This window comes from Megascapheus bottae, chromosome 6 (genome assembly GCF_031878675.1).
Source record: "Megascapheus bottae isolate mThoBot1 chromosome 6, mThoBot2.hap1, whole genome shotgun sequence".
NCBI classification, from domain to species: Eukaryota; Metazoa; Chordata; class Mammalia; order Rodentia; family Geomyidae; genus Megascapheus; species Megascapheus bottae.
Window position 1 is genome coordinate 49331409 of NC_143514.1, and position 15301 is coordinate 49346709.

Sequence of the window (15301 nt, forward strand, 5' to 3'; positions counted from 1 at the left end):
TCACAATCTTTAGTTCCTGGGCTGGCTTTGAACCATGATCCTCAGATCTTAGCCTTCTGAACAGCATGAGCCACCACACCTGGCCACTTCCGGTTTTTTTGATAGCTGATAGTTTATTGGAGATAAGAGTTTCACAGACGGGCTGGGAGTTTGGCCTAGTGGTTAAAGTGCTTGCCTAGCATGCATGAAGACTCAGGTTCGATTCCTTGGTACCACATACATAGAAAAAAGCCAGAAGTGGTGCTGAGGCTCAAGTGGTAGAGCTCTAGCCTTGAGAAAATCCAAGGATAGTGCTCAGGCCCTGAGCTCAAGCCCAGGACTGGCAAAAAAAAAAAAAAAAAGAGTTTCACAGACTTTTCTGCCTAGGCTGGCTTTGAACCTCGATCCTTAGATCTGAGCCACCAGCACCTGGCAATGCCAGTTGTTTTATTTTTTCTTTCTCTTTCTTTCTTTCTTTCTTTCTTTCTTTCTTTCTTTCTTTCTTTCTTTCTTTCTTTCTTTCTTTCTTTCTTTCTTTCTTTCTTTCTTTTTGACAGTCATGAGGTTTGAACTCAAGGCCTGGGCACTGTCCTTGAGCTTTCACAGGGCTAGCGCTCTACCACTTGAACTGTAGCACCACTTCTGGCGTTTTCTATGTATGTGGTACTGAGGAATCGAACCCAGGGCATGGTGCATGCTAGGCAAGCACTCTACCACTAGGCCACACCCCCAGCCCCAATACCAGCTGTTTTACAAAGGGGCTGACTAATTTACTCCAATTTTCTTCTGTTATTAAAAAATAAAAACAGGGCCCGGGAGTTTGGCCTAGCGGTTAAAGTGCTTGCCTAGCATGCACAAAGACCCGGGTTCGATTCCTCGGTATCCCACATACACAACCAAGCCGGAAGTGGCAGAGACGAGACACAACCAAACCGGAAAAGTGGCAGAGACAAGACTGCGAGACAAGACAGAGAGCGAAGGAAGCGAGCTGAGCTGAAGTGAACAGAGCCCAGCCGAGTGGTGGCCGGAGCGAGCGGGGCCGGAGCGAGCGGGACCGGAGCGTGCGGGAGCGAGCCGAGCCAGAGCCAGCGAGGCCGGAGCGAGCGGGGCCAGAGCGAGAAGGGGCCGGAGCGAGCGGGGCCAGGAGCAAGCGAGAGCTGGCCGGGCCGGAGCGAGCGGGGCCAGAGCGAGCGGGGCCGGAGCGAGCGGGGCCTGAGCTAGAAAGGGGGCCTAGCCGGGCCGGAGCGAGCGGGGCCGGAGCGAGCGGGGCCAGAAAGAGAAAGGGGCCAAAAATAAAAAAAATAAAATAAAAACAAACAAACAAACAAAAAGCCAACCACACTTGCACACACTTGCATGGGGCTTTGCCACTGACCATTAGCCTTCAGTACTTCACTCGATGGTCCCAAATTTTTTGAGTTAGAGAGATATTATTCCCATTTCACAGACACAGACACTGAGGCCCAGAGAGGATAGGTAGAGTCATGATGTAGGCGTTTGCAGGGCTGAGCTGGACTTGTCCTATCAGGCTTCCCATGACATTTTTTATGGCAAACACTGGTCTGAGTCTATACCTCTAATGGCAAGCCAAGGGCACAAGACACAAGAAGCAGGAAGCAGCAAATACTGATAGCTAGTTAGATGCAGCACTGTAATATCCAAGGTTTTGACTATTTGTCAGTAATGTTGAAGGTCCTAATTTGTCATGGTACCAAGATCCAAACTTGAATTCCTCACTCGAATTTTCCCCCAGTGTGGGGTGCTAAAAACACCATCAGCAGTGCTTCCAAATGACATTTTCTGGGTCTCCTTTTGATGTGGGAAGCCAAGTGGACCTTGGTACCTTGGCTTTAAAGCAAGTGTACTTAGGGCTTAATCCCAGCTCAGTGACTTGACCTTGAATAACTGAACTTCAGTTTCTTGCTAAGAAATGCAAAGATAATAAGACTGACCTGTGAGTAGATTAAATGAGATAGTTGCAGCTCCTGGACTTGTAGGAGATGCAAGGAACTAGTCTGTGATACGTGGGGAGGAAGTGGAAACACAAGAGTGCGGTGGAGGGCGGCAGGAAGGTGATTTTCCTATATACCTTATTGTAGTTAATCTTTTGGAGACAGGATCTTATTAAGTAGGCTCGTCTTGAAATTGCTTGGTTGCCCAGGCTTTCCTCCAGTTCTTAATCCTCTTGCCTGTCTCCCAAGTGCTGGGATGATAGTTGTGCTCCACCAGACATGGCTCTAGTGGCTCTTCTTTAAAATTTTATGCATAGGGGTTGAGTGCCAGTGGCTCACATGTATAACCCTAGCTGCAAAAGGCTGAAATCTGAAAATCATGGCTCAGAGTCAGCTTGGGCAGGCAAGTCTGTGAGACTTATCTCCAATGAACCACCAAAAAGCTGGAAGTAGAGCTGAAACTCAAATGGTAGAGCATTAGCCTTGAGCAAAACAAACAAACAACCTCAAGGTCAGTGCCCAGGCCCAGAGTTGAAGCCTTAGGACCTGCACATATATGCAAAATTAAGCATCAGAATGTCTTACTCAGATAAATTAATCAGTGGAATTTCCCAAAGTGAAATCGTTTATGAAGCATTTAGCACAGTCTTGGCTTTGAACAATTCCATAAACAGTAGCTTTTTCTTGTTCTTATGCAGGTTATTGCACAGTAATTTTTCAGAATTTAGTTTCTTTGTAGAAAATGACTCTTCCTGAACCTGGGCACCAGGAGCTCAGGCCTGTAATCCTAGCTATTCCAGAGGCTGATATCTGAAGATGACAGTTCAAAGACAGACTGGGCAAGAAAGTACATGAGAATCTAATTAACCACCAAAACGCTGAAAGTGGAGCTATGGCTCAAGTGGTAGAGTGCTAGCATTGAGCAAAAAAGTTCAGGAGCTGGACACCGATGGCTCTTAGCTATTCAGGAGGCTGGGATCTGAGGAACATGATTTAAAGCCAGCCTGAACAGGAAAATCTATAAGACGCTTAACTCCAATAAACTACTCACAAAAAGCTGGAAGTGGTGCTGTGGCTCAAGTGGTAGAGTGCTAGTTTTGAGCACAAAGAGGCTCAGAGATAGTGCTAGGCACTGAGCCCCAAGACTGGCAAAAAACAAAACAAAACAAAAACCCTAGGGGCTGGGAGCTTGGCCTAGTGGTAGAGTGCTAGCCTAGCATGTACAAAGACCTGGGTTCGATTCCTCGGTACCACATATATAGAAAAAAAAGCCAGAAGTGGGGCTGAGGCTCAAGTGGTAGAGCTCTAGCCTTGAGAAAGTCCAACAACAGTGTGCTCAGGCCCTGAGCTCAAGCCCAGGACTGGCCAAAAGAAAAAAAAAAAAATCAGAGTTGAGGAGACAATGGAAGGATTAGGGCAAATGGTACCTTGTAGGCAGAGCAGAGAAATGTCACCAACTCTGACCTGTCAGCAGCATCTAGAAGAAAGAGAGGAAAAAAGTGAGAGAGACAGAGAGAAAGAGAGAGGGTGGGGGAGGAGGAAAAAGGAGGAGTAGGAGAAAGGGGGTGGGTAGGAGCTTTCTCCTTAGCTTATGTGCTGAGTCCTTGGGCAAGTCACCCTCCTTTCCAAGCCACACATGTTCCATGGGTTAAATGGGGGCTGGGGGCGGGTTTCAGAACAACCACTGTAAGGCTGTCTGTCTGGTGAAGATAGACACTTCCCCTCAAGGTCAAGGTGAGAGCTGCTGTGTGTTCATCCCCAGCCCGCCCGACCTTTCCTAGGCAGCACCTGAGCGGAGAGCCCACCTCCCCAAGCAGAAGGAGGGATTGCAAATAAAATCCCAATGTAACTAAGGAAGCTTTGCCTTATCCACTTGCTGGGTGGGTGCTTATGCTAATCCTATTCAGGGCCAAAGCAACTCAGACTAATATATGTGCACCCACTCTGGGCTGCACACCATCTGTCGCTGCCTGTGAGGACAGGCTTGGGGTTGCTCAGATGAACTGGCCACCTGCAGGCTGGGTGAAGCCACCTGGTGCTTTGCCCCAGATCCGTTCAGCACAGTGCATCTAGGTGGTGTCTAAGGAAGAAGAGATCTAAAAGGCAAAACCAAAGCCACAGAAGCCCCCAAGGAATAAGTGAATGTGGGCAGTTCAGATGTCATTACAGGCTACGAAGGAAAAAAAAAAAAGGCACTGATTTGTCACAGTTATGGTGGGGGTGAGGTGAGGGCAGTCAGAGTATCCAGGAAAACCCCTTGGAGGAGGGTCTGAAGGTCAAGGAAATCACCACTAGATGACCAGAGTGTGCTGGGAAGGAGGATTGTGAATGCCAAGGGAAAGTCACATTCTGCCAGATTGAGGGACAGATACAGCAAGGTAGGCAACAAAATGGAGTCTGTGCCAGAGGCCAGGATACGAAGGTCTGAAAGCCACGCAACTAATTTGGATTTGTACCTGCCATGATTGATAGATGTCCATATTGGGTTCTGAGCAGGCAAGTGACAAGTGACACGACCTACAATATGTTCTAGATGCTCACTGCCTTCTGGGAGGAAAACAGGTTAGAAGTAGAACAATAGTGTCCCAGAGAAGCCATAAGAGGCTCCAGCGCTAGGGATGGGAGAGAGCTTGGAGCAAGGTTCTAGGTAGGAAGAAACAGTGAGATGAGGTAGAATATGAAAGGTGACAGTGGCTTCCAGCCCATCTCCATCAGGAAGTCATTAATAACTTGGTAGTTGAAGCTTTTTATTGGCTGCCCTCACCCCGCCACCTAGTCTCCCCCAAACAACCAATGGAAAATATAAGCCTTGATTAACTCAGGTACTGCCCTTAAGTCCCCTGCAACAATTCTAGATGCATCTTCCATTGTAGGCGCCTTCCCTCTGAAGTAAACCCGTCAGAGTCTGTGTTTCTTGGCTCTAAGTCTCCTTTACTGCCTTCTCAGGAAGGAGGGGACACAATCTTGTCAGCACCAGCTTCTGAGCCCTGGAAATCCATGGCAGAGGGCGGGCCTGGTTCCAATCTTTTCTGGTCTTCTACTTTGCTCATTCAGCACATGTATATTGAGCCTCTGACCTGCACCAGACATTGCTGGGGACACAGAAATGAATAGAGTCCAGTCCTTGTCTTTGAGAAGTTCAGGTTCAAATGCAGAGGGACATAGATAAAGGGCCTGGTGTGCTATAGGAGCTCCATTTTTGTTGGCTGACAATGTTGTAAGCCCCTGAGGATGCAACTAGGATTTCGCTTAGCAGGTTCTTAATCTCACAGTCTTTAAAATACTCCAAGTAGGAAAGCCCAGGCCACTTATGGACCAGTCTCCCCTGCATTCTCCAGTCTTACTTCAGGCCATTTTCCTTCTCCCATGCTTTATTTATTTATTTATGCCAGTCCTGGGCTTGAGCTCAGGGCCTGAGCACTGTCCTTGGACTTTCTCAAGGCTAGAGCTCTACCACTTGATTCTCAGCACTACTTCCGGCTTTTTTCTATGTATGTGGTACCGAGGAATCGAACCCCAGTCTTCGTGCATGCTAGGCAAGCAGTCTACCAAACTCCCGGCCCCCCTTCTACCATGCTTTGGCTCTAGTTACACTACATCTATGAATGCCCCTTGCATATTTGCATGCTGTATCTTTGCTTGAATCTGTATTTCTACTTGTACTACTCACTAGCTGGCAAGCTCCCTGATAGCTGTGAAAGACTTGCTCAGAAATCATTACCTCACCGTGGAGCAGGTCACATCAGGGAAATGGAAACCTATGCTGTAGAAAAGGAGGCCTAACTCGTGGCCCAGTGCTTATTTCCCAGTCTTGGGACCACACCTGGCTGAAGTGGTGCCTGCCGCCTGGTCAGAAGGCGTGGCTATGGTTTGTGATGTAAAGTAAGGCCACCTCTGGGATAGGTCCTGAACCCTTCTGCCCTCTTGGACAGGACAGCACTTTACCTGTAGTGAGAGTAAACACATGGACCTTCCCCCATCCTGCCCACCTTTATGCTGATAGGCTCCTGCATCCTGTATTAGCTGAATGTACTTCCTCAATAAACGAGTTCCTGCCTTGACCGGTCTCCCTGATTGTCCTCCGGCGAGGGAGGGGTCAGTCAGCCCTCTCCTTTCTCTGCTCGTCCTGGTCAGGGTATGTTCTATCCCTCCTGCAGGTCTGGAGGGACCAAGGACTAAAAACCCCGACACCTCACCTAGGCTTTGCTGGTCTGGGTGGATCAGACCTTCCACAAGCTTTAGAAGAGCTGTCTATCCACTGAGCATCCTCAAACCTTCCTGTCATCCTGTATTCTATCAGAGTGCTATGGGTCAGTGACTGGGTTCCCTATTAGACCATGAGCCCTTGTTGGTTCACTTATAAGGTCTGGGAGAATCAACAGGGGCAGTGTTGGAGATGATGGTGTCCGATAAGTATTCACTCATTTCTACCCGGGCTGCCACAACCAAGCAGACTGTGCTAGACTACAAGGCCAGGATCAAGATGGCAACAGATTTGATTTTTCCTAAGGCTACTCTTTGGTTTGTAGGTGGCTATATTATTTCTGTGTTTAACATAGCCTATATTTGTCTGTGTCTGAATCTCTTCTCCATGTATATATTATTGTAGTGGATTAGGGGCCAGTCACATGACTCCATTTTACAGATGTGAGGTCTCACATATGAATTTGGGGACACAAGCAGCCTGTAAGAGGGCCATAAGATGTTGGCATGCCTGTGGCACGGGTAGATGAAGGGCCCAGATGACCTCAGTGGGGCAGTCTCCAACGCTGGGCCTCAGGGTAGATTTCAGTCACTGGGGGAAAAGCTGTGGTAGAAGAGAACTACCTCCCACTTGAGGGGGGGGGAGAGCAAGGAAGGAAAGTGATTTCAGGTTGGGAAGGTGATATAAATATTATATTTATGGGATGTTCTCCAAAGGCTGTTAAACTCTGAGTTCACTCTCCAACATAAATAAAAGAAGATAACCATTAAGGACTTAAGGTCTCTTTAACAGGCAGCAAAATACTCAAAACACTTATAAATACCATCATCTACTTCACCACCCTGAGACCATCTCATGAAGCATCTTTGTATTTGGATAAAGAAACTGAGGTTGGAGAGTTGAAGAAGCCTGTGTCAGGTTGTTAGTTGAATGGTGATGGTTATCTCTTCAAAGACAGCCATGACCAGATGTGAGTAAAATGTCTCAGGCTATCATAGAACTTGTTTATTACACAGCATGGTTTTTTGAACGTTTTACAAATTATATATATTACACAAGTTCATCTTCACTGTGGAAAATAAGCATCTAACTGGATTACAGTCCAGTATACAAATTAAATATATATACCTGAGCCCATATTGATATAAATAAGTGAATAAAAGAGAAGGGAGGACTCTTACTTAGAAAAGACTTTAAAGTAATGTAAGAAGATATTATGCCCTCCAGGAGCTGGGATGGAACTCACCCTTATTGTCCAAACAATGGACAACTTGGACTTACTCTTTCCTCCCAGGAAGACAGCATAAGAAGGGAAAATGAGTCAGTTGACAGTGGGGAATCTGCCTAGCACACCTTGGCCCCATCACTAGGGCCATGATAGAATCCAAGAGAAGAGTCACCTCAGTGGTATTGTTGCCACAAACTTATTACAGTGTAGTCAGGAGGAAATATGCACACAAACCCAAACTACCAAATACCTGGACAGTGCTAAAGACTGTCAAGTCGTGGGGTAACAAGGGAACTGAGAAACCCACAGAACAGGGGAGGCAGGAAGAGACAGGATGACTAAATGCAAAGTGGGGTCCTGGGCTGAACCCTGAACATTTTGCTTCTTCCAGCGGATATGTTGCTTCCTGCTTTCGGACTCAGAAATTCTAAACCTGCTGATCCCAGAGGTGTAGGGACTGAAAGCACAAGGTCAGGTGGGTCATTAGATAATATATCTCTACTAGAATCTCTAGGAAACCTAGAGCCATTTTTTGAGAGGTAAACAATTCTTAGTTACAGAGGGTATGGCCCTGCTCCAGATCCCTAGGGGTCTATCCTATGACTCTCCTGTTGGGTCTTGTAAACTTCTTGGGCATCTTTTCCCACAATCCTTATATACCACCAGTTCTACCAGCTGCATGGTCCACACAGCATGGCCACTTAAGATTACAGCCTGCAGCATCTTCTGACATTTCTTGTTCTTAGCCCCTATAAAAACTGGCAGATCCCAACAAGTTCTGCTGCCTCCTTCCCCTTCCCTTCTCTTTCTCCATTTCCCCATTTCGCCTCCTCCTCCTCCTCTTCTTCTCCTCTCCTCCTCCTCCTCCTCTTCTTCCTCCTTCTTCTTTTTGTGTATGTATTACTAAGGAATCAAACCCAGCCTTATGCACGCTTAGGGAACCACTCTACCACTAAGCCACAGCCTTTGTGCTTCTTTCGTAATGGTTGGAGTGGCAGGCGCAACAAGTTGCTTTAATTGTCCCTAGTTTATTCCAGAAAAAGTCATTGTTGGGCCTCTGCATTATCATAACGTCTTCTCTCATTCTCTCATTGCATGTGTATCACTGAGGCTTCCAACACACTTGCCATTTTTTGGCTCCTCTGGTCAATTAGCTGATGGCTTCAATGAACTAGCTTAGTGTGACATCTAGGCAGATGTCTAGGCAGTGCAGGTCCTTTTCAGAGAAGGGCTACAGTTAACATCCCTGGGGCAAATCTGTACATGTACACTCTTATCTGTTCTGAGCTGATGGGAACTATTTCTGATCTTCCTTTCTGATAGGGAAGGAAAACACTCAGTGCAATAATGACATACCATGTATCTGAGGACATGTTCCTGCACTCTAGGAAAGATTCACATCTGCCACAGCAGCTGCAAACATAACTGCCTCTTGTCAGGGTTTGCTATATATAGTCATCTTTGGGGATCCCTCAGCATCAGGACCTCTTCTCTTTTTTTTTTTTTAATTTATTTATTTATTTTTTTGTTGTTGCCAGTCTTGGGCTTGGGCTCAGGGCCTGAGCACTGTCCTTGGACTTTCTCAAGGCTAGAGCTCTACTTGAGCCTCAGCACCACTTCCAGCTTTTTTCTATGTATGTGGTACACCGAGGAATCGAACCTGGGACTTCGTGCATGCTAGGCAAGCACTCTATCACTAGGCCAAACTCCCGGCCCCAGGACCTCCTCTCTTATCTGCAGGTGTTCTACTACTGAACCATATGTTCAGGCCAATACCTGGGCTTGAGAGGGACCAGATTAGGAATTAGAGAAAAATGGAAAAGCTCCACCCCTGCATCCTTAGGTTTAAGATTGGCATCCATCTTTCATCCTGATTACTAGTGAGCCAGAGCATCTTTTAAAATTGTTGTTAGAAGCCTAGGGGTGTGGCTCAGTACTTACCAAACATGCATGAGGTTCTGGGTCCCATCTGCACTGGAAAAACATTAGAGCCGAATGTATTACTACATGTCTGTAATCCTAGCACTAAGGAGGCTGAGGCAGGAGGCTCAAGAATTTGAGGCCAGCCCAGGCAATGTAGCAAGATCCTGATTCAAAAAGCAAAACAAAACATTGCGTTGGATTTTTAAATTTCCTTTTGAAGTTCCTGTAAGCCATAATTTCCTTTGTTTTTAAAAAAATTGATTGCTTGTTGTCTACTTCACTGAACTGAGCTTCCAATGTCTTACTTGCCCCTGTGACGCCTGTAACCATCAAGTAAGAACTCAATAACAGACACTGAATGAATGATTTCAACAATATCAAAAAGAAAGCATTTCATCAGACATCTTAGCCTTCTTGGATCTTGAAACCGACCCACCCAGCTGATAGCTAAGTACACCCCTGATGGCAATTGCTTCATTCTGGAAAGTTTAAAAGAAAGCACAATGTTGTCCAATCGAATTATTCCTCCTTTGAAACCAAGACAGTGCCACAACCCAATGGAAGCTCCCAGAGCCTTGTTTTCTGTCTGGACTCCCTTTGATAGCAATAATGGGCAGTAACAAACTGAGCCCTCACTCCATCTGGCTGTGATAAACACATCCAAAACACATTACAAATCTCACAGTGAGGCTCTGAGGCCTGAGGCTGCAGCAAAAGAAAACCAAGGTTGACAGGCACAAGTTTTAAGAACCTGATATCCTATAAATGAAAATGGCTGGCTGCCTGTCCCTTCACCACTGAGCATAGTAAATGTGTTATTTAGGCTTCTTGCCATCTTTCAAACCTGGGACTCTCTAATATGTGGATAACTGTAAACTTCATTTATCAAAGGAAAGCAAGGAAGAAGGGAAGAAAGAAAGGAAGAAGGAAGGAAGGAAGGATCAATCCTCCAATTTACTGGATCTCAAGTGTTTTCTTTTGCCTTAAACTGTAGAAAAAAATTTTTTTTTTGCCAGTCTTGGGGCTTGAACTCAGGGCCCGGGCACTGTCCTTGGGCTTTCTCAAGGCTAGCACTCTACTACTTGAGTCACAGCACCACTACTGGCTTTTTCTGTGTATGTGGTACTGAGGAGTTGAATCTGCAGCTTCGTGGATGCTGAGCCAACACTCTACCACTAGGTCATGCTCTCAGCACTGAAAAATTTTTGAAGGTTTAATTTTTTTTGAAGGTTGTTTAAATAGGAACATCTTTATCTTTCTGAAACACACATCTAATTAGGTTGTTCATTTCCTTAAAAGCTTCTTAAGGTTCTCCATTATTTAAAGACTGGGGCCTGAATGCCTGGATCAACACCCTAAACATGTTTTTTTGTGTGTTTGTTTATTTCCTCCTTACTGTGGGAATGGACACTGTCCCTTATTTTGTTTTGTTTTGTTTTCGTTTTTCCTCCTCAAGGCTGATGCTCTACCACTTGAGCCACAGCTCTATTTCCAGCTTTTTGGTAGTTAATTGAAGATGAAAGTCTCATGAACTTTCCTATCTGGGCTAGCTACACACCTGATCCTCAGATCTCAGCCTCCAGAGTGGCTAGGATTACAGGTATGAGCCCGCTGCCTACCTTATCTTCCTTTCTTTATTGAAGAAGGAAGTGTTTCACACTTTTAAGAACTCTGACCTTTCTTTCCAGCCTTCGTTCAGAAATAAACTCTCCTGTGAAGCCTTTCCTCCTGGAAAGCGTTAATCATTCCTTCCCTATTTCCACAATATTCAGGTGCAAACTCAGGGCCTCATGCTTGCTCTACCCTTGAACCACAGCACCAGCTGGACATTTTGCTGTTATTTTGGAGATCTAAACGCCAACTCTTCAGATCTCAGCATCCTAAGTAGCTAGAATAACAGGGGATAAGCCACTGGCACCACAATAAATATCTACAATGAACACCTAATGTGCTACATTAGTTATTTAAACTTATATGCCCATCTCCTCTCCAGATCAAGTCCCTTAAAAATGAAAATCACATCTTATTTATTGCTGTTTCCTTAGTTGTCAGTCTAGTCCTTGCTATACAAAAGATACATAATATTCATTGAGTGGGTAGTCAAGTGGGGATGGCTGTCAGCAAGCCTCTTCCTTTTCAGCAAGGGCTCAGAGTAGCTCCATTAGTGTTCATGGAAATTCTGTTCATGCATCAGGAGAAAACAGCCACAAATAACAGTTGCCTTCTCAATCTCTCAAGTACATCTCTATAATCATTTTACTTTCCAGCCATCAACACCAAAGCCTTTCAGCCAGAAAGCAATTTGCATCTAACTTATTCTGGGATCCTAAGTTAGCAGAACTCTTTAGTTCAGTAAATGAAGAAGCCTCTAACCTCTTCCTCTATCTCCTGGCTCCAGCTTCTTCTCATATAGCCTATTACCACAAAATTGGCCAGTCCCAATTCATCTGATGCTCAACACCTTTCAGATCTTATCCTGGGCTTTGTCTTCCTCATCTACAGAATGTGTCCTCCAATCCAGCCATGTTAGCTACCTTCCAGGCTATTTCCATGTCAGGGTCTTTTCATAGTTTGCTTTCTCTGTGGGGTATTCACCTCAACCACCAATAAATTATTTCTGCCCTTAAAAGTCACAAGCAAGTGTCACCTTCTCTAGGAAGGATTCCCAATTGGATTAGATGCTTCTAAACAACATGATGTCATTTAACTTGAATACTTATAAGACCTAGCTTGTGCTAAGCGCCACTCCAGGTGCTGGAGATACAGCAGGGAAAACAAACAAAACAACAACAACAACAAAGAGTAAATTCTGGAAGGGGGGAAAAGACAATGAAGAAATAAACAGCTAAGCATGATGACACATACCTGTGACCTCTGTACTTAGGAAGCTGAGGCAGGAGGATTACAAATTTGAAGCCTGCCAGTGGTACATAAAGAAAAACTATGTCAAAAGTAAAGCAGTTGGAAGTGGAGCTGTGGCTCTAGCATTGAGTGAAAAAGTCATTTAGTTCATGGGCTGGGAGTTTGGCCTAGTGGTAGAGTGCTTGCCTAGCATGCACGAAGACCCAGGTTCAATTCCTTGGTACCACATACTTAGAAAAAGCCAGAAGTGGTGCTGAGGCTCAAGAGCTAGAGCTCTAGCCTTGAGAAAAAAATCCAAGGACAGTGCTCAGACCCTGAGCTCAAGCCCAGGACTGGCAAAAAAAAAAAAAAAAAAAGTCATTTAGTTCATACTAGAGGGGCAACTATGGAGGTAGGAGGCCATGCAATCACCTGGCAAGAGGATGAAATCCTGAGCAGGTACTTTGGATAGAAAGGAGACAAGAGGCTGGGCACTAGTAGCTACTCAGGATGCTGAGATCTAAGGATCACAGTTCAAAGCCAGCCTGGGAGACTCTGATCTCCCAAAAGAACTACCAAAAAGCCACAAGTGGAGCTGTGTCTCAAGTGGTAGAGCACTAGCCTTGAGCAAAAGAAGCTCAGGGACAGTGCTAAGGCACTTAGCTCAAGCCCCAGGACCAGAATACACACACACACACACACACACACACACACACACACACACTCTCTCTCTCTCTCTCTCTCTCTCTCTCTCTCTCTCTCTCTCTCTCTCTCTCTCTCTAAATAAATTTAGAGAGAGGGGCAACTGGCTCACTCCTGTAATCCTAACTACTTTAGGAGGCTGAGATGTGAGGGTAGAAACCCTTGAGCACAAAAGCTCAGGGACAGCACCCAAGCCCCATGACCGACAAAAATAAACAAACAAAGGTTTAGGGAGCCTTAGGTCTCACAGGAGCTATAGGAGTCATAGGAAGGAGATGCGGGGCCAGGCCTGACAGCCTCCTTCCCATGCTGGTTCCCAGCTAGAGTGCCTGGGATGCCTGCCTGGTGACCTTGTGAAACTTACTACATCTCTCTGAGTCTAAGTTTCTCATCTTAATTGGGAATTTTCTTTTTTGTTAAGTGCTATCACAGTAAGTGCTTAATTACTATTTTAGCTGCAACGGTTACTAGCAGTGGGAAACTAAACATGATAGTTCTACTCTGTGAGCCTCAGGTATTCCTGTCAAGCTACTGCTAGGTATCCACCAGGACTCACGGACTGAGTGCTCAGGAAATGGGTGTGTAATAAGTGAGTAAATCTGAAACATGGGAACAATACCTACTTCATACAATAGGTAGGAGCGTTAAGCAGGGTTAAAACAAACACACAAACACTGAAGCTGAGCAGAGTGGCTCAAGCCTATAATCCTAGCTACGCAGGAGGCTGAGATCTGAGGACCAAGGTTCAAAGCTAGCCCTGGCACTAAAGACCCTGAGACTCTTATCTCAAATTAACAACCAGAAAACCAGAAGTGGTGCTGTGGCTTAAGGGTTAGGGTGGTAGCCTTGAGCTGAAGAGCTCAGGGATGACATCCAGGCCCTGGAGTAGGGCAGTAGCTTTGAGCTGAAGAGCTCAGGGACAGTGCCCAGGCCCAGAGTCCATCCAGAGTCCTATGACTGACAAAAAAAAAAAAAAAAGCACCCAAACCTAAAACAAAACAAAAAAAACAACTATAACTAAGATTCATCTCAATCAACTATACTGAGCAAGCAGCTCTTTTAGGCAGTAGCCCCTTTTCTTATATCCTTGCCTTTCAACTCATCCCTTCTTTACCTTATCTTTTAATCTGTCTCTATTGCTTCCTTCTCTTTGGATGGCAAACATGCTTTTATCGTCCCTAATCTACAAAAAAGCATTCCTTGGGTCTTGCTACCTCCTGCAAATTCTTGTCCTATTCTTTAATTTTACCATTTGTTCCTTTTCTTAACCCAAAATACTTTTCAATGAAGAGAACGTACCTCTTGTTTTAAAATACACATCAATTTATTATTATTTTTTAAAAAGCAAATATCATTTACATAAGTGTTTATAGGGTAGGCCCTATGGAAGTATTCCATTTTTAAATCTCTATGTATGTGGTTTTTCCAACGGCAGTAATTCATTGCAAGAGCAATTTCATTATGCATCTTCTACAGAGTCTTAGACTGAGAGCGGAAGTATTCAAATAAACCCTAAGGTGCGGGAAAGGCTTCAGGCCAGTTCCTCATTAGAAGCCTCAGCATGGGGGCTCCGGGAGACCAATGTAGAAGTTCTTCCAGGGAGAGCTGAACCACTCAGATAAGTGAGCTGTGGCAAGCAGGGCTAGTGGAAGGCTCTGGCAGGCTCACCCCTGGGGTAGAGCAAAGAGAACAGACAGGGAGTTCTGAGAGCCACCGGAGCTGTCTAAACTCAGGGGGATGGAACCGAGTGAGCAGCAGCGGTAATTGAGTTTCAGTTACCTGCAGGGTGGCAAAATAAAGTGGTAACTTCATCTGCCTGACATGGGGAAGTTTAGAGGTGTCCTTGGCATGCTCACAGTGAAATCCATCACCCTTCCCCTGTGTTGGGTGATGGCAACCGTATGGCGCTTCCCAGTGACAGCCGGCGTGCGTCCTGTTAGGCAGCACCCTGGCACCGTGGCTAATGAAGCATGCTCCTGCAGGCCTGTCTCCTACGGCTCCCGCCTCCTGTCTGAAGGAATGGCACCATGGGAAAATTTAGCACAGCCAGCCCTTGCTGTCACCCAAACTCAAAAGAGTCTTTGAATGGAAAGAGAAGCACGCTCCTTTTCCTCTCTGCCCAGCCCAGGGTTAGAACCATCCTGGGTCACTTTTTGTGGGTCTGTACAAACGTGCCGACTGGCAGCGAGCCGTTCTTCACCTGATCCCGGATCTCAGCTCGGTGCTTTAATGTGAAGACCAGAGCTCTCACCGTCCGCCGGTATGGCCCATTAATGAGGCGGGAGCAGAGATGAAACGTTTCCCGCTCAATATTTTCAACCAGTAGGTGATCCATCTAAAAAACAGCAAAATTATCAAATTAGGGCCTTGCATTGCATAAGGATTAAAAGCAAGAGGGGCTGGAACACTCTGCTCCGAGGCCTCCATTAATCAACTGAAATTCAAGGACATCTACTTCCTGTCACAAGAGAA

General features: G+C 45.7%; 1 protein-coding gene across 4 annotated transcripts in view; it reads right to left on the minus strand.

The window, feature by feature from the left end:
• Positions 1 to 14140: 14140 nt before the first annotated feature.
• Tceanc2 (transcription elongation factor A N-terminal and central domain containing 2) overlaps positions 14141 to 15301 on the minus strand; it is a 39235-nt gene continuing 38074 nt past the window's right edge. For all 4 annotated transcript variants that reach the window (XM_090334779.1, XM_090334777.1, XM_090334778.1 and 1 more), the window contains exon 5: positions 14141 to 15164. In XM_090334779.1, the coding sequence (XP_090190905.1) occupies positions 14976 to 15164 (189 nt within the window). In that variant the 3' untranslated portion in view covers positions 14141 to 14975. The remainder of the gene's footprint in view (positions 15165 to 15301) is intronic.